Genomic DNA, 22745 nt, shown 5'->3' with positions numbered 1-22745 from the left:
ACCAATACGAAGACAGTTCTCTTTGTTCGGACTGCGATACCTCGATAACGATTTGTTCGAATTTTAAATCGTCAGTGAGGACGATTACCGAAAGGAAGTTACGTACGTGGACACGAAAGTATCCTGACGTCGTTAAAAGTGCGTATAAAGGGTGTGAAATGCGTCGCGTTGCAGTTCGATGTTCGATCCAGCAGCGGCGGACGACCTGACTTTGTCAGATTGCTTCTTCGTCGTCGTCGTGTACACCTCTCTCGGCTTCAGTCCAACAATGGATCAGCGCAGTTATGGTACGCGATTCGAAATTGTCTCCCGGTAGCGGACATAAGACGGTAGAAAGTGATAATTCGTGAGCTCCATTTTCCGAGCCGCATTTAATCGCTTTACTCGGCTGATTAATGCCAAACAGTCAGCGGACATTTCGCGCGTTCCGAATGCGCCATAGATTTTGCACGTTATTGACTTGGTCGATCCGTGCAATCGATAATATTGCATCACGTTAACGAGTTTCATCGGTCGTGTTATTTTTCTCATTTCAATCTGATATGCTTGTACAGCTGAAAAAAAAGCGACTAGACAATCCGTATACGTAGAAATATATTGAGATATACGTTTTTATTATAACGTACTGCTTCAACTTGTTTATATGTGTAAGAACGATTCTGCGCTTGATACGAAGCGGAGCGGACTGTTTCCGCCGCAAGAATGATCGACATTTTATCTACCCATTGTTTCGAATGGTAATCAAGAACTTTCGATATTTACGCGATAATAAATTGAGATAGGTATACGGTTGCAAGAGTTTCGCTTTCATGTTACGTTCTAAGAAGAATCATTTCGAAAACAGAGCGGACATTTATGCGAAAGTCAACTAAATGATAAAGTAAGAGCGGATGTATACGCGCAATATATAGAATTTTGCCGGTCGTTATGACATCACGCGCGAATGCATCGAGCACCGTGAAAACGTGCAGAGATCACCGTGAAACGAATTTACATCGGTCCTACGTTCTTTTTAACGATCGTGCGAATAGAAATTGTCAGATATACTATTGTGGCAGAGAAGGTTTTATCGACGCGTAATAATGCAGCAACACCGGGTTGAAACGCAAATACTCCATGAGGAGCAAATCCTGGAGGCAATAGATCAGTTACGTCGACGAAAGGCGCGACCCGACGCTGATCGTATCTGCAACTACTTACTAAGGAAGTTTTCGGTGGATGCACGGGACACCATAGCCGATCTTCATCGGTTAATCGAAGCAGAAAAAGTGATACAGGTCGACTATAAGGGTAACACTAGTTACCGAAATGCTTCGAAATGGTCACGGTTACAACTTTACAAAAATCGACCTGAGGGTTTCGTCAAAGAGAAATTAAACTCCGGGATGGTAGCGGGTGCCGTGGCAGAACTCGTTGTCGAGGAGCCAGATTACCTTGATCAAGGTGTACCAGCTTACAGATTGATCGAACAGTTGCTTGATGGTGTCTCAAATCCTACTTCTAGACGTATGGTAGAAGATTTTCTTGGAAAAGAAGTAGCAAGTGGTAATCTGACGCGTCTTTCTAACGGCAATTACTCGTTGGTGGCGACGTCTGACATGACAACCACCGCTGAGCCAACACATCGAGAATCTTTTACCCTTGAGAATGGAAACGTGCGACGTAAGGAATTACAAACTGTTTCATCAACCACAGGTGGTCTTTATGATTTTGACGAAACAGAAAACCTGACGATTACGGACTCTAGGTCGAATACACCGAGGTCCTCGCGTCAGGCAAGTCCCAAATCTGATCCACAGATCAGAAAAGAAGAATGTTTCGAAATAATCGTTGGAAGAAACGAAAATACCGAATCATCAGTAGAACACGATTCTTTGAAAGAACGAGAACCGCAGGAGCCATCACAAACCTCCGTTGAAGATGTGAAAGAAGACTCAAAAAATACGGATAATCAGACTCATAACCTTAAAAGGTCGTCGAAAGCTGAGCGTAAACAGCGCCTACTAGTTCGAACAGACGATCCTATGGACATAGAAATCAAATTTGAGGACTATCGAAAAGATAATAAAGAAGAAATAAATTCGCAAAAAGAAAAGAGAGAAGAGACTGGACATCTAAGCGAAGAACGAGAGGACGAGGATGCGGGGAGAAGTTCCACTAATCCTTCGCCTACACCATCCAACACTAATGTTGGAGGCTTTCGCAGTGCTCGTAGAAAGGTATGTATTTTTTTCTATTTTTTAAATATAATTGATTGCTTAAAGTTCTTAATTCGATTTGTATATGTCGAAAAAATTGAAAATGCAATTTCGTTCCAGAGAGCAAAAAAAGTATTTGATCCTTCTGACAATAATCTTGTAAAAAGAAAACGTGGGAGACAACCAGGCTCGCAAAATAAATCTTCTATACCTCAAGAATCGCAAGATTCTTCTAAAACAACTGTTAAGGATGGACCTTGCAGACAATGTAGTCTTTGTGCCAAAGAAAAACAAGAAACTTTAGTTGCTTGTCGTGATTGTACTGTACGAGGTATTAGCATATTTGAAAATATGATAAATGTTTTAAATTAGTAATTTGATGTATTTTCATTTATTTATAGCACATCCAAGTTGTATTTATAGTCCAGAAGAAATGATTCAAAAAGCAGGTAGCAATTGGCAATGTGAACGTTGCAAGAGTTGTACAATATGTTGTGAAACCTCAGATGCTGTAAGTAAATTATAAAAAATATGTTAACAACTTTTTCCCTATTGTAATATAGCTTGATTTTACAGGGACCACTTGCAACATGTTTTACTTGCGATGATGCTTACCATTATTATTGTCACACACCACGTATAATAATTCCTAAATCAAATTCAAAGTGGCAATGCAATGATTGTGTTCAAAAACAATATAAAACAAATATAAACCAGAATATTAATCTGGTTACTACTAGACCTGATACACCGTCAAATCCTCCTGTGTTACCCCCAGTTCTAAGTCCTCAAGTTTCCCCTGCCAGAGGATCTTCGGACCAAATGGAAGATGATAGTCCAAGAGATGGAATTGATCCAAATATACCTGATGCTTCTGATTGGACATCTGAACAAGTGTATCAATATTTTGCAAGACTTTTTCCAAAAGAAGCAGAAGTATTCAGACAACAGGTACTTTTCTTCTGTTTCAAAAAAAAAACTTGTGTTATCTGCTATCTATTATTAAATATTTCATATATTGATATGTATTTCAGGACATTGATGGCCATTCTTTATTATTAATGAAACGGTCTGATGTGTTAAGTGGACTTGATTTACTTCTAGGTCCAGCATTAAAAATATATAGACATGTATTAAAATTACAAGTGCGAAGAGATGATCCAAAACTTTATTGGCTGTAAATGCTTTAATTACTTAGAATAATATTTAAACAAAGTTAATTATACTGTACAAATTGATTCCTTTTATATTTAAGAATTAAATATTTTTTTGATTCAGGATACTTTTTTATACTGTACATATTGTGGTTATCTTGAATTAAAAAAATAATTCTTTATCATAGAAAACTTCAAACTAACGTAAAAAATAATAAAAGAATTTCAAAATAGCTTTGTTTTTTGTACACAAATTTTTGCATTAAATAGATTAAATGACTTATTATTAATGTAAACCTTCCTTATTACAGTAGAATATACTTATGTTCGATGATTGTAATCAACATTTTAAAAGGTGCTAATCTTGTCACTTGTTACGTCTTAAAGTTAACTTCCTGTCTCATAAGAAAAATTCTAAAAATTGTTCTGTTTGAATAAAATAGTGCGAGTAAAAAGTATAATAAAAAGTACTATTTGCATACCTTATCTTTTTTTTTTATTTTTGCAGTATATAATGAGATAATAAATATTAATACAATAAATTAGCACTATCCTATGTAAGGAACATGATACTTTGGTTTGAAATATACTTTCTTATCCTTTAATTATATTAATATTTACAGCATATTGCATTTTATGTAATTAAAAGAAACATTTAACTTCAATTTCCGTTACAATTTTCATAACATATTAAAGTTTTGAATATTTCTGACAATTTTTCAAAGACTTATAATTACTTTAGTTTTCGATATCGATATTAAACATAAAAAAAAGTTTCGTCATTTTTTATAAAGCAAATTTTGAAATCAATTCCTATAATGATATACAAGACACATAAAACTTGCTTATAAACTAGTTCATCAAAAAATTTATAACATTAATGTATCATCTTAGCATCGTATTTGTAACATTTACACCAATATATATCAATATTTATTCTGAATAAGACCATGATATATTTTATTATTTTAACGTTACAGTAATACGAAAAAGATATCGCTGTTTGAAACATAAATACACTAATAATTGTGTAACTATTTCATTGATCCTTTATTTTAAATTACTTTAAATTGTTAAACATTGCATATTCAATACTTCATAATATTCTACTAAAGGATAAAGACATTGTGACTTTTTTAATTATTTTTAAGTAACGTCTTACATTGGTTATATAATTATATATTAATTTTAGTTTGTTGAGAAAAACTATGAAATTTATATATTACTGCACAATGTAGTTGACATGTACTATCGAAAAGCCTCAAACCATATTTCAATAATTACAATGACATAAGATATCAGGTATTTAAATGATACAACATAATATCATACATAATGTTTTAGAGTTTCCTCAAATATACATTGTATCATATTTGTTTTTATAATTGCAATATTTCACATTTCCTCATGTAAAATAAAAGTTAAGATAAGTTGATAAAATAAATTTCTAACTATAATTTTTACAAATACATACCCTTTTACTCCAAAATTCATCTTTATGATTTTAAACTTCACTATATTATAATATAGGATATAAAAGATACAAAAGAATACATGCATGCATTAAATATACAAACATCTTGAAACAAGCTGACTGTACTTAAATGTAAAATAAAATTTATCATTATTAAAATGAATAACCAATGTAAGAACAATAAAACAAAACTTCCCAAAAGCAATTGCTTTCAATGATAATACATAAATTTTCTTATATTTATACATTATATTTAACAAAATAATATATTGATATAAATACAAAAATTTTTAATCCTTACTCAATTATTAATAAAGTACATAATTTGCAGTCTTATACATGTGCATATACCTTTTTACTTTGCAAGTTTTATTTCAATACTGATTTCAGTTACTTTATCTATTGGGAAAAGAAGAATAATAAGATCTGTTATTATAAAAAAACAATGTTATTCTGTATAAAATAATTTTATCATATATCACCATTTATTCGACCATAAATTTTCTCCACAAAATATTTTATTACCTATTTTATCATTTATTTTGATTTTAATTTTCATATGTATGTTTCAAAATTAACTTTTTAAAGTCGTATTTTTATACACATATATTCTTAGAAGATTATCTTTCGTCTATGAATAATTTTGTTGAAAATTGAAAGTGCAGATACTTCTTAATAATTGTAGTATTCACAACAATCTATGATACATAATATAAACAATTTATTGAAAACGGCGTTATCATAATGAAATTTCAACGACCTTCAAAATTATTGAAAAAATTATAAAGTTAAAGGTCCTAGCTAAACTTTGATATTAATATCTGCAGGATCTACGCTATCAAAATATTTTGGTGGAGGCTGTTTATGAAATGGTGCTTCATGTACATATAATGTAGCTGTTGGAGAAATATCAGATTTTTCAATAAGTATTTCTTTAAAAGGATCAGTAGGTTTTTCTGGATATAAACATAACCAAAATGCAGACAATGCTGCTGCTGCAATAGCAAAGGCTAAAAGCCAATGTGGTAGTCCAATATGTTTCGAGGCACACTGAAGCCAATCAGATCCAGGTACTGAAGCTGATTGGTCATTTTCTCCAGAGTAGTCTGATGGTACACCATAATCCACTGTCTATCATATCATAATCAATCAGATTTATATGATTTATGATAAATAAATATATTCTACATAAAGTGAAATTTCCAAACAGGATAAATATAAAAAATGGGATATATATTATAATTAAAATAAAATAAATTTTAAAAATAGAAATATTAAATTAACAAGAAACTTTTGTTTCATTGAATTATATATATATTTAGTTTCATTGATATATTCAATAAATGATTAAAATTGTATCATTTAAATTTTTATTATAAAATACACAGTTAAAAACTTACCCCAGCATCTAGTGGAACAGTCTTAATATATGTTTGTGGCAATTTAAATCCATTAAAATCCCACCATCCTGGAAAAAGTTCCTTCCGCAAACCTGGATCACTCAAAATATCATTTTCAGGCATATCAGGTGACATTACAAGTAAGTTGGAATCTACACCTTCCTCTATATAGACAGCAACAGAAAATAGTGATAACAAATCTGAAACACGTTGTTTGGCCATGAAATCACAACCAGTGCTACATGTATAGCGATCTTGAGGAGCTGTATATGCTTCTGTACATGCTACAACAAAATAAAAAATATTTTATTTAGAAATTTATTAGTTACAATAATCCTATGTAATTTTTTAGAAAGTAATTTATATTATAAAAAATATTTTTAATCGGCATGCAAAAATAATCTTTTAAATTAATAATTATATGAAATATTATACTATATATTTTATTCTATAATTAAAATTAAATTTAGTTTTAATTTAAATGCCATTATAATCATTATATGCTTTACATACAAGCTTCACAGGCATCCCTAGTACCATTTAAGCTGTTTGGTTCTAATCCATAATGTAAATCCACTAAATTGAAGAATCTACATCCTCGTTGACAGCATGATTTGACATATTTACTCTAGAATTAATGAACGTCATCGTCATCATTAATGTATCAGTTCATAATATGTAACTTATAAACATATATTTGCCGATAACGCGTACATTTGTAAAAGATAATGGTGTTTTTTCGCACAAGTTAATGCACGGATCTTCTCGATTTACAAGACTACAAAACATATCACCACGTACAAGACTTATAATAAATAATAACAGCAACGAAATAATTCCCTTTTCTTTTCTCATCTCAGAGAACTGTTGTGTTCTGTATTTTGTAAAAGAGTATTTAGCGTATCAATCAAAATAATTCGTTAGACGAAGAAACTTCACTGAGAGAAGGTTGATAGCTCCTCGAATAATCGAATAAATATCGATTTAATTATGGTGGGAATGCGTCGCATTGGTCGACATGTTTGTCGTTGATAAGAATCGACCAATATTATTTTTCAGAATTATAAATGCATGTCATCCGCTAATCTGTAACATTTTCTATGCATTAGTAAAATTATGAATAAAAGCTTCATACGAGCTTCATGAAATATGTTAATAATTTTTTATTAAACCAAAATCTTTCTTTGAAATTTGAAGTTATGATATATTATATTACAAAGATACATTATGATTTCTTTTTTACAAATTTTATTTTTAAGTTCTAGATTAACAGTAGTACTGAAAAAAATTACTAAAGATAAAAAAGTGTAAACTATATATAGGAAATTAAGACAAATACTGTAATGTTTTGTAAAGGGTCAATGTTGATTTGATTGTTGAGATAAAATGTTGAGATAATTAATAATAAATTATTTTCGATTATTTTATAATTGTTTTCTTTATCTATAAAAAATTCACTAGAAATATTAACATATTAGAAATATTAACATATAACACATAACAAAGATCTTAAGAAAAAAACTAAATGCTATTATACTTTATTTAATATAGATTCAAGTAAAATTTCTATTTTATAATATTTGAATTGCGATAGCGATATCTCGATAATACAATATAATTCGATATATATCGTGAGCTTATGACGTATGTAAAATTTGTAGGTTTGAAGCAATCACGAGGAGCTTCGTGTTTCATCAGCCTTTTATCAGTGGCACTTAGTAGTAATTTTCTGATTGATGATACGTGGCTAACTGATCGTAAGTAGACACTGTCGTATGCGAGGTTATCATTTTATACTGAATATAGTAAAAGTACGTGTGCCAAAATTCTTAGAACATTAATATAAATTCTAATTTATATAAGTTTTGAACCTATCATTTTTGTGTTACTTTTAAAAATCTTTAAAAATAACTGAAGTAATACATTTTTATCTTAGATATAATGGATGAATTTCTTTTTGCTTGATAATGACAATATATATATTAAAAAATTCAAATCTTAATCTTTCGATGAAATTATTAAAAAAAGAAAAAATGGCATTTATCATAACATGAACATGATGTAATTAAAATCAAAATATATATGATTAATGGTAATGTGTCAAATCTCATTGTCAATAATATCCTGTTATCTAAAATTCATTTTATTCAATAAAAATTACTGTTAATTATGTAATAAATGCATTTAACAAGATGTCAACAGAAATGGGTTTTGCCACAAAAGCTATTCATGCCGGACAAGATCCATTACAATGGAATCATTGGGAAGTAGTACCTCCTATTGTAATGTCCACTACTTTTCGTCAGGATGGACCTGGGCAAACTAAGGTAAATGCTTTTTATTTTAAAACTAAATTAGTTTCAGTGATATTTCATAAATTATTAATGTATCTTATAGTATTATAACATAATAAAAATGTGAGTACTTATATAAGCTATACATAAATTAAACATTTTTTAATTTGTAAAATTAATTATTATTTTATTTTTATTATTATTTGTAAAATTAAGTATTATTAAGAACTATTAATCATAGTTGATAAAAATCATAAACAGTTAAATTTTATATACTTACTATTTGGGTCATTATTTTATCATTTATTAATGTTATATGTTATATTAAATTCTAGGGTTATGATTATGGAAGAAGTAACAATCCCACAAGAAATGTTTTACAAACTTGTTTAGCTGCTCTAGAAAATGGAAAATATGCATTAACTTTTGCATCAGGTTTAGGTGCTACAACAGTAGTAACTTCATTATTAAATGCAGGAGATCATATTATATCTGCAGATGATATTTATGGTGGAACTAATCGTTTTTTCCAAAAATGTTTATGCACGCAAAGTAAAACAGTTACATTTGTAGATATGTCAGATATTAATAATGTTATAACCAATATAAAACCTAATACAAAGGTGTGGAGAAATTTTGAAATTTTATTTTTTATAATATTAATTATAATAATAAACAAATTTTGATATTGTTTAAAACATATGAATTATACATTTATATTTTTTAGATGGTTTGGTTAGAAACACCAACTAATCCTCTACTAAAGTTAGTTGATATTCAGGCTGTTGTTCAAGCAGTCAAACAAAAAGATGCTGAAATTATTGTAGTAGTAGATAATACTTTCCTAACATGTTATTTCCAGGTGAGTAGTACATTTTATTTACCACTATAATATGATTACATAATTTATGTTATATATTTTTTATAGAAACCATTAAATTTTGGAGCAGATATTGTAATATATTCTCTAACGAAGTATATGAATGGACATTCAGATGTTATTATGGGTGCAACAATTACAAATAGAGATGATCTAGCACAAAGACTTGCATTTCTTCAAAATGGTACTTTTGAATTACATCCCTAATATTTCTTTAATTTTAGTTTTAGCTAGTTTTCTATATAATTTCCAATTTTTATGTTAGCTATGGGTGTTGTTCCATCTCCTGTAGATTGTTCTTTGGTTAATCGGAGTTTAAAAACTCTGGAAATTAGAATGCAGCAACATATGAAAAATGGATTAGCAGTTGCACAATTTTTAGAATCGCATCCTTGTGTAGAAAAAGTAATCCATCCATGTATGTATCTTTATGAAGTATTAAATTTATAACTTTTATATGTTTTAACATCTCATACAATTTTAGAAAAATGTAACACAATATTCCCTACAATTAGATAATATGTAACTGATATCTTTCATCTTGTAAAATATAAAATTTAATTGTAGACCTTCCCTCACATCCACAGCATGAAATTGCTCTTAAACAAACTTCTGGTCATAGTGGAATGGTTTCATTTTATCTAAAAGGTGATTCCAGCAAATTTTTAAAGGCTTTAAAATTATTTACGTTAGCAGAATCACTTGGTGGTTATGAATCTCTTGCTGAATTACCGTGAGTAAATGATAGTTTATCATCAATACATATAAGTCTTTCCACCATTTTTATCGTTTTAATTTCTTGCATAGGTGCGTGATGACTCATGCTTCGGTACCTGAAGAAGCTAGAGCAACATTAGGCATTACTGATAAGTTAATTCGTTTATCTATTGGTCTTGAAACAGTACTAGACCTTTTAGCTGACCTTGATCAAGCTCTTAAAGCTAGTTTGTAAACATATTAATATGTTGATTGCCAGATGATTTTCTACATAATACTCTACTAAAAAGAAAAGTTGTTCAAGCACTTTATGGTGCATTTAATATTTTAAACTATAACTATTAGAAATAGTAAAAATTTTATGAATAATTTTTTATTTAATTTACACGTAATTAATTCTGATATCAACATAATGCCAACCTAACCCCAATCATAGCAGTCAATGTGTTAATATAGTAGGAGCCAACTTAATTTAGAAAATTATGATACTATACATGTTATCTTTTGAAATTAATTAATTTTTTGGGAAGGATATATTGCCATTCATATTTTAACATTCCATACTACACTGATGTTCGCATGTTTCATAATGTACATTATTATATGTACATCATTTATTCTAATAGTGCCGTATCCTGTATATATTTTTATATCATCTATTCTTTGTATGAAAAAATTGTACACCATTGTACAGTACCCATTGAATTCAGAGGATTTTAGACAATTATTAATATTTTTAAACTGTGTATAAAAATAATGATACAAAATTAGTGATACATTAATGATACTGATACAATAATGATACATTAATTAATGAGATAAAATAAATTAAGGAATTTATCGTTTTTTACATTTTTTAATAAAATAAAAAATTATTCTTAAGATTTTTTAAATCTTGTATTAAATCAGTAATATTTTACATACATATATGTTAATTTGTCAAAAAATAAATTATTTTTTTCTTACGATATACTCATTGTATATGACAAAACTTTTACGATCATGTATATCTGAATTATTACATGTATTCAGTTAGAGTTGTTTTACTGTAAAATGCATCTAAAGTGTAAAATATACTTTTACTTTATAAAGAGAATTGAAATTATAAATAATTTATTATTGCAGTGAATAAAATACTCTATTATAAAAATTATTACTACATTTGTTTTCATTTTTCATTACGTAATTAACGTAAACGTGTTAATTATTTTTATTAAATATCAAATTTGTATAATCTGAATAATTAATATTATTGTAAATTAACTTTAGAATTGTATCGTAACTTTGCTTTGTTTAGTTTATCATATTCTTGTGCTCGATTATACAATAACACTCCTATTATTACTAAAGATGTTCCCATAGCAGATAAACCAGTTACAGGGTTATTAAATAGTAAAACAGAGAGCCAGATTAAAGACGCTCTCTTTGCTGTATTAACAACACTGCAATGATACAAAATACTGTTAGTAATCAAATTTCAAAATATCTTATAAATATTTTATTTTAAAATAGCATAAAAAGCACACCTATGTGTCACAGGACTGATGTAATTCATAAGTACATATGCTGTAATACTTTGAAAATGGAAGAACACTCCATTAAGTAGAAATGCTGTGAATAATTTAAAACTCAAAGAATGTTCAATTGTTGGTAAATCTACAAATAAGATCAATACTGGTATTTGTACCACAATTGATGCTAAACTAGTATAGAATTGCAGTTCTGCAGGCCTGTAATTTCATATTAGTAATGAATGTAAAAAATTTAGTTGAATAGTGTAAGGTATAAATGGCAGTAAATAAAAGATCTAATATTAATCTATATATATATAATACTTACGTATACCTAAAATTATCACCACTGATTAACATTTTGGAATAAACATTTTGTAAACATTCTGTTACATTTGTAGCCATAGCTGCAATAAATCCTCTGAGGTCAAAACTAATTTCGTTTATTGAACATAGAGCTAGACCACACATTAAAGGAATTAAAGATAAATTTACATATAACCCTGTATGTTCCCCTGTAAATAATATATTAATTTAATATTTCGAATAACAAATATTTATATAACTTAAAAATATTTGTAAGTAGAAATGTTTATTAAAAGATTGTATATTAATAATAGAAAATAAAATATAACTATATATTGATTCTTACCTAATAAATATCTGCTAATAAGGACGGTAAATAGTGGTGCACTACTTTTAATAGTTTCTGTGAAGCTCACTGCTACATAATTAAGTGATACTAGTCCTAGTACTACAGTTGTAAATCTTGTACATCCAACCAATATCATATGCTTATAAAAACCTGCTGGTCTCATTAATCTGGGACGTGTTTTGTACATTCCACATGGAAAATACATTTGAATAAATCCACAAACCGTGGTCATTAACATTTGGCAAGCACCTATTGAAATAAATTAACATTTAATATTAAAGACAAAAATCGTTAACATTTCAAGTTTATAATTTTAAACATGAAATAGAAAAGAAAATTTATATTAGTTTAGATATTAATTTACCCAAAATTGTAGGATTGCCTTCCATATATGATAATATGTATTTATTCAAGAATAAAGTACATCCACTAATGAGATACCATAATACTAGAAATAACATAGCTCTGGGATAGAATGAATCGCCCATAGTTTCGCTTGTTACAATCGTTTCTTCGTGTTTCTTAATATTTTCTTCATATAATTTAGTTTCACCATCATGTATTAATTGTTGTTCTGTGTCACGAGGTGTTAAGGCGTAATTTATACGAACAGAATGATTTTCCATTACATACAGTTTCTTTTCAAGTGAAATGTTTATAACATTACATACAACTTTGGTTCTGAGATCACATTTTTCACATTCGTATGATATTGACATTCATATGTTTCATTCAAGGATTAAAGAGGTTATATTCTTAGAGACTTTTAAATTTATAACAAAAATCTTAATTTTAATGTATTATGCAACATGAAAAGCTTTTGGTATTAACATTGATATACAATTTTCACTTGAGTATATTTGAGTAATAATAGTTATTTTATAATCATTGCATTATTATAAAATAGTATATATTTGTAGTTATACCAAATTCGTATGTTTACCATACGATCATTTCTACTTAACACTTCAGAAACTAATTGCAGTTGAAATAAAACTTTCTACTTATTTTGTTTTAATATAAATTAACGCGAATAATATGAAATAAGCATAACATAATTGAAATTATATACTGTGTGAAATTATAAGCTAAAAACTGTTCATGTTTGTAATAAAAAATAATATTACAGTAATTTCAATGATAGCTTTATTACAAAAATTATATATATTTTACAATTTTTTAAATTAAAACTAATATTAACTGTTTTGTACTAATCTTATATTACAATTCAGTGGATAATTTTTTTTTAAGTGAACTTGTCTGTACAATTTTTTCAAAACAAAACTTTCTAAAAAAATCTCTATGTGCTAATAATGCAACATTTTTCCCGCCTATTGCGCTCATTTCCATTGCACTAGCTATCCATTCAATAGCATTAACATGATAGAGTGCATTATGCAATTTAAATTTTGCTTCATGAATTTTTGTTGAGTATTCGGGATATGCCTTCCAAGCAATCTGTTTTATTTCTTGAACCTTAAACATAATAAATTAATTTTATGTTGCATGTCATATATATCACAGTTTATATAAATATTATAAAGTAGTCTTACATTTGAAAACATTTCATTTACAATATTTGACTTTAAAGGTTTATTGCTAAATATTTTCCAAACATTACTATTCTTCATTGAACCTTCTACAGAATTTAACCTTCCCAAAGAACTAACTATCGTTCTGTTAGGATCACAGCTTAAAATATTATCTAATTCTGCCTCTAAGCCAAAATAGTGTGGTTTTAAATCTGCTTTCACAAATGTAGCTATAGTTTCATGGTACTTCACAGGACTGAAAAAGTCATTGTTTGGAAACCCTTCAAAAGTTATAGGAAATTCTTGATCATGGATAAGTGGAATTGCCAGTATTACAATATCATATGTTGCTTTCATTATATTTGTACTGTCTGAAATAGAAATCATTCCTTAATCATTATAAAGATATCATTTATTATTTTTACATCATACCTTGATTATGATAATGCACTTCATATAAATTTTGAGTACCATTGTTTAGTATGTTAATAATTTTAATCACATGTGAAGGCACAACATTTACATGTTTATTTCTGTATATTAAATGTTCAGGTACCTAAAATATTAATACAATGATTGACTATAAAATGAAATATCTTTTCTACAAAATTAACAAAAAAAACAACCTTTTTATTTCCCCCTTTTACGGACCACAAATTAAAACCTGCTTCAGCTAAAGATACAAAGCCAACAAAACTATGAACATTTGTGTCTTGCCCATAATTTACTACTAATGTTGTCTTTACAAGTTCATCAATTAATTTTTCTGAATAACCCAGATTCAAAATTTCACTTTTAATAGATTTTTCTAAAAACTTTGGAAATCCGGGATTTATAGATAACAAAAGACTACTGATATTTGTGAAAACTTCTCCATCATCCTGTAGATGGTATATTTTTTCAAAGTTATTTATTATGGAAGTTACATATCTGTTTAAAATTAATAAAGTCAACTATTACTGTAATATCAAATATATGTGATGAGATGTTTGATATACTTTTTCAAGAATACATATGGGGTACCTGTTGAGACTGAATGGCTGAACACCATATCTGTAAATTAATTTAATAAATGATAATATCTCCCAATTACTTTCTTCAAATATAATTTCATTGCCATTCCAAATACTTGTTCTTTTATCATTAGATGGTCTGTGTTCTAAACCTAAATCAACAGACGTACATTTTAAATATTTATGAAACTATATCTGTAAAAATGTAAAAATAAGAAAACAAAGTACCGAGTAATTCAACAAAATCTCGCATATATTTATTTCGAGGATGTATGACTGAACCTCCAGCTTCGAATTCATTACCGTCAACTTTTATAGTGGCCAAACGCCCACCGATAATTTTTGCTTCGTATAAATCGATATTAAGATTATTATTAAATAGTTCTGTAAGAAAATGAGAACTTGCTGCGCCACCAATACCACCTCCAATAATTGCTAAAAAAACAAAGTTTTTAATTATTGGGTTAGCAACTAAATGATTGCGTATTTTGTCATTAGGTAGTATTGATCCAATATAAAATCCAATATAAGAAAGATTTATACAGTATAAGTGGGAACAATCTATAGGTGATATCTTATTAAACGTGAAAATAATATGCTTCATTGCTTGAAATCAGTTGTAATATATTTGCTTTGTCTCAATTTTCTTATGTTTTAAACGTAAAAATATTACATAAAATTATTTTATATCATTAGTATATTCTTTTACTCACCTATATTTGGCTTACACTTTTCATAACAAATTCCTCTTTTAAAAATCAGTATACTTAACAAAATTATACGCCAATCCATGATGTAGATTATTATGTTCATGTCGTACTGTTCTCATAGAAACATAATTATCTACATATATATATACATTATATATATACATTATACATACATATATATTAACTGTTAACATTATGTTACATTATTTTTTATTAATGACTAGTATACTTTCTAATTTAATACTTATATAGTTTATAAAATTATAGAGCTTATACTATTAAACTACATATAAATATGATTTATTATATCTTACAATGTGATTGATATCTAATAAAACATAATACAAATCACAAAATTAATTAAATTATTTTACATAAATCCAGGCATTGTATTTTAAATACGATAAACTATGTATCTACGTTAAAAACATACATATAGTGGCATTTGAATTTCACTAGTCAGCAGCCAATAGTTGCAGCCGCAATAATCAAATTTTGTTTATGTTGAACAGAATATCTATATGTAGTCTGTGTAGTTTTATTGCCTCCATGATAGAAAGCACGTGTAATATATTCCTGTACAGTTAACCTTATTATTGGAAACATTGTTATATTTATTTATGTGAGTCCTTCGAATTAATAATGGCGAAAAAGGAATTAAAACGTAAACGAATCGATAATCTTAATAAAGAAAATATACCACAACCCGAAGTTTTACCAGCAAAAAGAATATCCGATGAACCACCACCAAAAAAGGTTTAAAAATATTCTTCTTCTGTTTTATTCAACTTCTAGCAAGTAGAGATATAAATATATATAAAACATATTTCAATTGGTAATAAATTTGTTATACATTTTCATTTTATGCTATAGATAAAATGGATTAATAAGCAAAGAGTATTAGTATTTGCTACGAGGGGAATCAGCTATAGACATCGTCATCTCATGGATGATTTAAAAACTCTTATGCCTCACCATCGCCCTGAATCTAAAATAGAACGTACTAAAAACTTACAAGTGATTAATGAAATATGTGAAATGAAAAATTGCAATAAATCAATATTATTTGAAGGCAGAAGAAAAAGGGATTTATATTTATGGTTTTCTAACATTTCGGTAGGACCATGTGCAAAATTTCTTGTTGAAAATAGTACGTATTATAATGCTTAATTATAGAATGTTAAATTCTATAAATTATATCATATTATAAATAATCTTAATGTCACAAATAGATTAATGACTTCTATGTTGTAGTTTATACTATGGCAGAATTAAAAATGACTGGAAATTGTTTAAGAGGTTCTAGACCATTGTTATCATTTGATGAGAATTTTAACACAAAACCACATTATGGTTTGTTGAAAGAATTGTTTGTTCAAATCTTTGGTGTTCCCAATCATCATCCTAAGAGTCAACCATTTTTTGACCATATATATACATTCACTATATTAGACAGTAGAATATGGTTTCGAAATTTCCAAATTTTAACAGAAGATGGAGGTTTAGCTGAAATAGGTCCAAGATTTGTATTAAATCCAATAAAAATATTTGCTAATAGCTTTAGTGGAGAAGTACTTTGGGATAATCCTTCTTATATATCCCCTGCTAAGGTATAAATCAATCAAATTTTTGTAATAAATTTAATGTATGACAAGATTAAAAGTACTAAATTTAATAATTATAACATTTTATATATTATAGTTTCGACAGTCTTTGAAGAAGAATATTGCTGGTAAATACATAAATAAGGTAGAACAGAAAGTGGCACAAGAGAGCAGTAAACCAAAGGAATCATATTCATTGAATCCCATGGATGAAATATTTAAAGGTGATCCATTAGAGAAAGCAATAGAATTACAACAGAAAGAAACAAAAGAAGTACGGGCTAATGATAGTGGAAAGAAAAAAAAAATTAAAATGCCATTAGGAAAGAAGATAAAACAGACTAATTCTAAAAAGAAAAAAAGGAATTAATACTGTAATATTGCACTCAAAAGTTTGTATTATATTGTAATAATATTACGTTAATAAAATTTTTTTTAACTATTTCATAAACAATATATTTTTATTCTTCATACAGTGTAATATACATACTTTATAAAGACAAGCCTAGAAGAATTAGCAATCTAAAATACATAAAATACACGTATATGAACTTTATACATATCTTGTTTAAATTTTATATAATTTATATACTACGCATACATTTTTATAGAACTACATAGCAACGTGATTTATTTAAAACTGATTTGTATAAAATGCATAATGTTAAACACGATTGAATAAACATGTATAATTACTTTGTATAATTAGACATCATTGAAGAAAAAAATTACATTATTGCACTTAATATAATTCATAAACAAAGATATATACGGAAAACAAATATTTGATTCCATTGTTGATTATCGTAGTATATGTCATTTGATAATACTACATAAAGTTATTCATAGATTCTTATCGCATTATAAATTGCGCTGGCACATATTTGTACTTGATTTAGTTACATTAAAGCACACTTTATAGGACACTTTATACATTGCATATTAATGCAGATGCTTGAATGTTTTCATGTATAAACTCTAAGCTCAAATTTAAATTGACTTATGATGTTAATTAAGAATTATTTAAACAATAACAATCATTCAGGTATGAAAATTCAGGTATAGATTCAAAATTTAAAAATAGCGAGATGGTTATTATAGTTACACATTATACTTTTCTTTCTTCACTTAATATTAAAAAAACACCTAAAATAAAACATAAAAAAATATTTTATCTACTTATTTGCATATACCACATGATAATAATGTATTTCAAAACTAGAAGATAAGATATTAAAGACCTTAGAACCAACACAAATGTATTACGGAATCACATAAGTATAGAAATTGAGGTTGCAATAACATTGGGGTAGTTCAATTTAGATTTTACAAATCCAAAATAATTCAGTCTCGACATCACGATTCCGTAGTATACATACTTAGTTCTTTCGATTTTAGTGAATAATAGCACTTGTAGATCTTTCATATCATTTTTCACGTCTTCAGTTATGTCATTCATTATTTTCATTATATAGAAAATTATATATTTATGTTACATTTATAAATACTGATAACAATTCTAAAAGGAAAAGAAAACACATATTCTCTCCAAGATAGTAAAAACCAATTATTTTTGTTGTTTTTATGAAAATATATGTATCTAAGGACTTTAAAAAATGCATGATTAAAATCTGTATTCTCCACATATATTAAGTACTATAAAAATAGAAAACAATAGTTTTACTAATAAATTTTACAAAATCGTACATAAAATATAAACGGTTGACCTTCTGTTAATTTAATATCTTTATAAAACAGATTTTAAAAGTATATCATAATAATTCAATGTTTTAAAAATATATAACATTTTTTTTTATAATCAAAATACATATTTCTCGTAGTTTTTGTGTAATAGCTTTTAGAAATACTAATTAACAATATTATTTTTATGCATTTTTTAAGGATATGCTAAACTGATTAGAAACTGATTAGAAATCCTGTTACAAATCAAAGATATTTTGTACATATATGGCAGTAGTTTTAGATGTATAAAAAGATTTGTTAATTGATAAGTTTAAGCTGTTATCTAAATATAGCTTATAACTTCGATGTAAGGTACATATTCATAATCATATGTACATACATATATATATTATATAATTGCTATTACACTATTATTATATAATATTATATAATGTATGTATAATAGTATATATGTATGTATATGATGATCTTAATTTTATGGATGATATAATGTTGCATAAAAGCATCTATAAAAGTGTAGGAATATTGGGAAGGAAATTTGTGCTTTAGCATAATACTTATGTGTTCATTGGTACTAATTCATGTGATTGTTGTCCATTTGAACTAGTATTAGATCCAATTTGAGCTAATGCTGACTGACGCCACTTTCCATTCTCTCCATTTAAATTCTTGTCCTCACAGATACAAAGAAAAAGTGTATCTATTACAGTCTGTAATAAAACATGAAATGATAAATATGTATATGATTCATGTAATCTATTCATATAAACAGTCTTTATAATATACCTCATAAAGAGAAATAATACAATGAGCAATAAAAAATGCAAAAACACAGATAACGAAAATTGGTGCTGCATAAAAATGTAATCTGGGATCCTGTTTCATAAATAGCAATCCAACACTCCCCGTTGCAGCAGTGACAAAACATTTGCCCAAAAATAGAATAAAATCTCCTATTCCATTAATTACTGCAATTTGTAAAGCATTACTAACAAGAGCTGTAAATGCCTACAAAAGTAGAAGAATGTAAATTATTGTATTTTCTATAGCATTACTTTCATAAATTTCTAGCAGATGAAAATAAATTATAACATACGATTTTGGCTGCATTGCAAAAATGTGTCCCTTCAATGGCAACTACAGTATATGCATTATGATTCATATATCGAATAAATTTTTCTAAGCAATAAAAACAACATATGCAGCATTTTAAACCACACTGTGCACATGGAGATGTTTCTTTGCTTTTCTCAAACCTGTGGAATATTTATATTACAAATTTTTATATTTTATACATCTTATAGACTCATCTATGTTTATTAGTAAAACATACTTAGCATAAAGATATGTCAAGATCAAACGAGGTAACTTAAAAAGTGTTATTAAAAATGAACCACAAGCCACAGAACCTAAGTGATAACTAACTAAATTTCCCATAGCAGAGCATACTGGGGATGCACTAGCGTCTTTGCCTCTGAAATAATAAATATATATATTATATAAATATGTATATTCTACTTTATTTATATGCACAAGATGATTTTTCTTATAATATTACCTAAAATACCAGTGAGCTACAGCTCCTGATATCACCATATCTTGGCAAGAAATAATGAATTCAGACGTCCATATTAATCCTATGATATACACCCACCACATATATTTTACCCAAGTTGGGTCTACATATTCCACAAGTGTGAAAGCTAAAACACTTCAATGGTAATAACAAGTGCTAAATTAAAAAAAATTACATATGTTAGTACAGACTTACTTTTAAATGAGTCAAGGGAAAAGTCAAATTTCCTTTCTTCAACATATGCACTTTTTTCTCTAATTAGACTAAAATTTAGAGGATCAAATATATGATTTTTATACATCTGTACAGATTTTGTTCCAGGATAATCTATAATTTTTGCATTGTTATATAAATATTACTTCTATTTTGAGATTATGCAACACAGACAAATTAAAATACTTACTGGCTGTTGCAAGGCAAAGAATTACAGTTACCCAAAATGTAAAAAATAATATCAGAGCAGTAAATGTTAATAAGGGTTGAAAAAATAAACCTGGTAATTCTGCTAAACATTTAGCACTTTCTTTGAATAATGCTGTCATAAATCCAATACGTTTACTTAATATGGTTAAAAGTAATAATAAAATGACCTAAAATATATGAAAATTTATAAGAGAAACAAATGTTTTAATCAATCAAAAAAGTAATAGTTAATGATAGTTACTTACAGTTATTATTGTTGCAATAATAGAAAAGGCTAGAAACGCTCTTTCATTTCTAACAGATTCTTCTAAAAGCTGATTTGGATTAGTTTTATCCAAAGTTCTTTTAATTTCTATATATGTCCACCATAATAATACACTTCCAGCTATACAATCAAATATATGAATTATATTTTATTGAATAACAGTTTAAATAGTCATATTTTTTAACACTTGTTTGTATTTCAATAATTTACCTATAGTAGTTACACTGACAAGAATCATTACAATCCATGTTACAATACTTGCTAATAAATGAAATATGGCAATCATAAAGAGAGATAAAACTGAAATGAAACATTTCATTTAATTATTTTTATAGAACATATAGAATTAACAATGAATATAATAAATTTCATACCAAAAGCTAAGAAGGATAAAGACAAAATCTCTCTCCATGTTTTATACAAATCTCCTAAAATTTGTTCAATAATATCCCAAGAATTAATAAGGCCATATAAATTTGCAATTTTAGTTTCTCCCACATCTTTAATAGCTTTAGGAATACAACGATTAAGAATTGGTATACTATTATACACTGGTAATCCAGGACAAGAACCAGTTTTATTTTTTCTATTTCCATTACTACAAGCACTTAGATCATTTCCTGGTTTGTCATGACAAAGTTGAGATCCTGTTTCTTCATAAAATTTACATATATCATTCATTGTTGTCATAGTTCGATCTGGACACTTCTTTACACAAATTTTTAAGGATTGTGTAACATTATATATATCCAAAAAGAATAGGAATCTAAAATAATCAATTTCATGAGACTTTATATTCTTTTGCCTATATTTTGTTTGTAAAAATGATAATTTTTATATTAATACTAACGGTTTATCACTAGTATCTTGTCCAGATAATTCCATACTACCAAATTTTGGGTTATTTTTCATACCACAAGTGTTTCCAAAGCTATCATATCCATTAATAAGTCGTAAAGGGTTACCATAAACAAGAGCAAAAGCTGCTATTAAGATCTGTAATATAATATCACCATTAACAAATAGTACATTTGTATACAAAAATTATACATATTGTTATTTAAAAGATGTTTAATAGCATTTTTAGCTCCATATACTTTTTAAGATAAAATTTAATAATAAATACATTTACATACCATAAGAAACCAAAATACTATAAAGCAACAAAGCCAGAAAATATCTGTGCATCCTCGCACACGTGTCGGCTCAGGCCGTTGTTCATCATCCTCATCTCCTGAACAGCAAGACATCTTTTATAAAACTTATTGTTACAAATAAATTGTTACAAATTACAAAATAAGGTACTTAAATACTATGTTAAAAACACTTGTGTTGTCTTCGATTTCAGAACTACTCCCTCCATTGAATTACCTTGAAGTTGCCTTCAGTTATGAACACATTAAAATGTAAAGTAACAATTTTATTTAATCATGTTTTTTACATAATTTTACATTATTTAGAATAATTTCAAAAAAAGAGCAAAATTATTAAATTAATCAAGTTTATATTGACTAACATTAGCCAAAATGCAATGATAAACATAAAGATGCAGGGTACTTTGTTTCAATATACGACTTTGCATTTTGTGTGAAGTAGATTGTCGTCTCCAAGGTAACAACAAAATACTACGTCACA

The 22745-nt window shown here is 27.5% G+C and overlaps 7 protein-coding genes across 8 annotated transcripts; 3 read left to right on the top strand and 4 right to left on the bottom strand.

Moving 5' to 3' along the window:
- The first annotated feature begins 1082 nt into the window (after window positions 1-1082).
- Lint-o (L(3)mbt interactor in ovarian somatic cells) lies at window positions 1083-4796 on the top strand. Its single transcript, XM_072019201.1, has 5 exons — window positions 1083-2219; window positions 2319-2529; window positions 2600-2709; window positions 2775-3149; window positions 3233-4796. The coding sequence occupies exons 1-5, from the start codon at window positions 1083-1085 to the stop codon at window positions 3377-3379; spliced, it is 1980 nt and encodes a 659-aa protein (XP_071875302.1). The 3' UTR covers window positions 3380-4796.
- On the bottom strand, window positions 4379-7232 carry LOC139995606 (transmembrane protein 59-like). Its single transcript, XM_072019219.1, has 4 exons — window positions 6941-7232; window positions 6740-6854; window positions 6227-6510; window positions 4379-5957 (listed from the first exon to the last, which is right to left on the bottom strand). The coding sequence occupies exons 1-4, from the start codon at window positions 7079-7081 to the stop codon at window positions 5628-5630; spliced, it is 870 nt and encodes a 289-aa protein (XP_071875320.1). The 5' UTR covers window positions 7082-7232; the 3' UTR covers window positions 4379-5627.
- A 731-nt stretch (window positions 7233-7963) lies between these two features.
- On the top strand, window positions 7964-11087 carry Cth (Cystathionine gamma-lyase). Of its 2 annotated transcripts, none has more exons than XM_072019212.1 (8): window positions 7964-8037; window positions 8419-8553; window positions 8856-9143; window positions 9248-9382; window positions 9449-9584; window positions 9666-9818; window positions 9968-10133; window positions 10208-11087. In XM_072019212.1, the coding sequence occupies exons 1-8, from the start codon at window positions 8002-8004 to the stop codon at window positions 10350-10352; spliced, it is 1194 nt and encodes a 397-aa protein (XP_071875313.1). In that variant the 5' UTR covers window positions 7964-8001; the 3' UTR covers window positions 10353-11087. The 2 variants fall into 2 exon arrangements, with proteins under 2 accessions (XP_071875313.1, XP_071875314.1); XM_072019213.1 differs by lacking the exon at window positions 7964-8037 and adding an exon at window positions 8124-8142.
- A 159-nt stretch (window positions 11088-11246) lies between these two features.
- Window positions 11247-13194, bottom strand: LOC139995602 (solute carrier family 35 member E2A). Its single transcript, XM_072019214.1, has 5 exons — window positions 12648-13194; window positions 12281-12532; window positions 11957-12143; window positions 11644-11847; window positions 11247-11559 (listed from the first exon to the last, which is right to left on the bottom strand). The coding sequence occupies exons 1-5, from the start codon at window positions 13000-13002 to the stop codon at window positions 11367-11369; spliced, it is 1191 nt and encodes a 396-aa protein (XP_071875315.1). The 5' UTR covers window positions 13003-13194; the 3' UTR covers window positions 11247-11366.
- Window positions 13195-13412: 218 nt separating this feature from the next.
- Window positions 13413-15683, bottom strand: LOC139995599 (prenylcysteine oxidase 1). The gene is made up of 7 exons (XM_072019210.1): window positions 15542-15683; window positions 15057-15263; window positions 14839-14980; window positions 14442-14745; window positions 14248-14371; window positions 13837-14186; window positions 13413-13759 (listed from the first exon to the last, which is right to left on the bottom strand). The coding sequence occupies exons 1-7, from the start codon at window positions 15639-15641 to the stop codon at window positions 13505-13507; spliced, it is 1482 nt and encodes a 493-aa protein (XP_071875311.1). The 5' UTR covers window positions 15642-15683; the 3' UTR covers window positions 13413-13504.
- Window positions 15684-16063: 380 nt separating this feature from the next.
- LOC139995605 (ribosome biogenesis protein BRX1 homolog) lies at window positions 16064-17596 on the top strand. The gene is made up of 4 exons (XM_072019218.1): window positions 16064-16294; window positions 16412-16688; window positions 16793-17148; window positions 17240-17596. Exons 1-4 carry the CDS (start codon window positions 16181-16183, stop codon window positions 17510-17512), a joined length of 1020 nt encoding a protein of 339 aa, XP_071875319.1. The 5' UTR covers window positions 16064-16180; the 3' UTR covers window positions 17513-17596.
- A 669-nt stretch (window positions 17597-18265) lies between these two features.
- On the bottom strand, window positions 18266-22467 carry Ctl1 (choline transporter-like protein 1). The gene is made up of 12 exons (XM_072019200.1): window positions 22247-22467; window positions 21961-22106; window positions 21485-21876; window positions 21321-21410; window positions 21091-21230; window positions 20826-21012; window positions 20618-20749; window positions 20405-20549; window positions 20180-20320; window positions 19943-20102; window positions 19633-19854; window positions 18266-19556 (listed from the first exon to the last, which is right to left on the bottom strand). Exons 1-12 carry the CDS (start codon window positions 22358-22360, stop codon window positions 19404-19406), a joined length of 2022 nt encoding a protein of 673 aa, XP_071875301.1. The 5' UTR covers window positions 22361-22467; the 3' UTR covers window positions 18266-19403.
- Window positions 22468-22745: the final 278 nt, after the last annotated feature.

The sequence above is a fragment of the Bombus fervidus genome, chromosome 16 (assembly GCF_041682495.2).
Source record: "Bombus fervidus isolate BK054 chromosome 16, iyBomFerv1, whole genome shotgun sequence".
Taxonomy (NCBI): Eukaryota; Metazoa; Arthropoda; class Insecta; order Hymenoptera; family Apidae; genus Bombus; species Bombus fervidus.
This window is presented reverse-complemented; position numbering and strand designations above follow the sequence as displayed.

What these genes read in the sequence shown, in the direction of transcription:
- LOC139995602 (XM_072019214.1), bottom strand. Translation starts at nt 13,002, where the DNA reads ATGTCAATATCATACGAATGTGAAAAATGTGATCTCAGAACCAAAGTT. An exon ending in GGTGATAATTTTAGGTATAC is followed by an intron (nt 11,848 to 11,956) that starts GTAAGTATTATA and finishes ATGAAATTACAG; the next exon opens with GCCTGCAGAACTGCAATTCT. An exon ending in ATCAGTCCTGTGACACATAG is followed by an intron (nt 11,560 to 11,643) that starts GTGTGCTTTTTA and finishes GTATCATTGCAG; the next exon opens with TGTTGTTAATACAGCAAAGA.
- LOC139995599 (XM_072019210.1), bottom strand. Translation starts at nt 15,641, where the DNA reads ATGAACATAATAATCTACATCATGGATTGGCGTATAATTTTGTTAAGT. An exon ending in AAAGTGTAAGCCAAATATAG is followed by an intron (nt 15,264 to 15,541) that starts GTGAGTAAAAGA and finishes TTGTTTTTTTAG; the next exon opens with CAATTATTGGAGGTGGTATT. An exon ending in AGTGCATTATCATAATCAAG is followed by an intron (nt 14,187 to 14,247) that starts GTATGATGTAAA and finishes TTTCTATTTCAG; the next exon opens with ACAGTACAAATATAATGAAA.
- LOC139995605 (XM_072019218.1), top strand. Translation starts at nt 16,181, where the DNA reads ATGGCGAAAAAGGAATTAAAACGTAAACGAATCGATAATCTTAATAAA. An exon ending in ATGAACCACCACCAAAAAAG is followed by an intron (nt 16,295 to 16,411) that starts GTTTAAAAATAT and finishes TTTATGCTATAG; the next exon opens with ATAAAATGGATTAATAAGCA. An exon ending in CTTATATATCCCCTGCTAAG is followed by an intron (nt 17,149 to 17,239) that starts GTATAAATCAAT and finishes TATATATTATAG; the next exon opens with TTTCGACAGTCTTTGAAGAA.
- Lint-o (XM_072019201.1), top strand. Translation starts at nt 1,083, where the DNA reads ATGCAGCAACACCGGGTTGAAACGCAAATACTCCATGAGGAGCAAATC. An exon ending in TTCGCAGTGCTCGTAGAAAG is followed by an intron (nt 2,220 to 2,318) that starts GTATGTATTTTT and finishes ATTTCGTTCCAG; the next exon opens with AGAGCAAAAAAAGTATTTGA. An exon ending in TCGTGATTGTACTGTACGAG is followed by an intron (nt 2,530 to 2,599) that starts GTATTAGCATAT and finishes ATTTATTTATAG; the next exon opens with CACATCCAAGTTGTATTTAT.
- Ctl1 (XM_072019200.1), bottom strand. Translation starts at nt 22,360, where the DNA reads ATGTCTTGCTGTTCAGGAGATGAGGATGATGAACAACGGCCTGAGCCG. An exon ending in TTTATCCTTCTTAGCTTTTG is followed by an intron (nt 21,411 to 21,484) that starts GTATGAAATTTA and finishes GTTTCATTTCAG; the next exon opens with TTTTATCTCTCTTTATGATT. An exon ending in TCTTTGCCTTGCAACAGCCA is followed by an intron (nt 20,750 to 20,825) that starts GTAAGTATTTTA and finishes CAAAAATTATAG; the next exon opens with ATTATCCTGGAACAAAATCT.
- Cth (XM_072019212.1), top strand. Translation starts at nt 8,002, where the DNA reads ATGCGAGGTTATCATTTTATACTGAATATAGTAAAA. An exon ending in ATATAAAACCTAATACAAAG is followed by an intron (nt 9,144 to 9,247) that starts GTGTGGAGAAAT and finishes TATATTTTTTAG; the next exon opens with ATGGTTTGGTTAGAAACACC. An exon ending in ACTTGCATTTCTTCAAAATG is followed by an intron (nt 9,585 to 9,665) that starts GTACTTTTGAAT and finishes TTTTTATGTTAG; the next exon opens with CTATGGGTGTTGTTCCATCT.
- LOC139995606 (XM_072019219.1), bottom strand. Translation starts at nt 7,081, where the DNA reads ATGAGAAAAGAAAAGGGAATTATTTCGTTGCTGTTATTATTTATTATA. An exon ending in CACCATTATCTTTTACAAAT is followed by an intron (nt 6,855 to 6,940) that starts GTACGCGTTATC and finishes CATTAATTCTAG; the next exon opens with AGTAAATATGTCAAATCATG. An exon ending in TAGGGATGCCTGTGAAGCTT is followed by an intron (nt 6,511 to 6,739) that starts GTATGTAAAGCA and finishes ATTTTGTTGTAG; the next exon opens with CATGTACAGAAGCATATACA.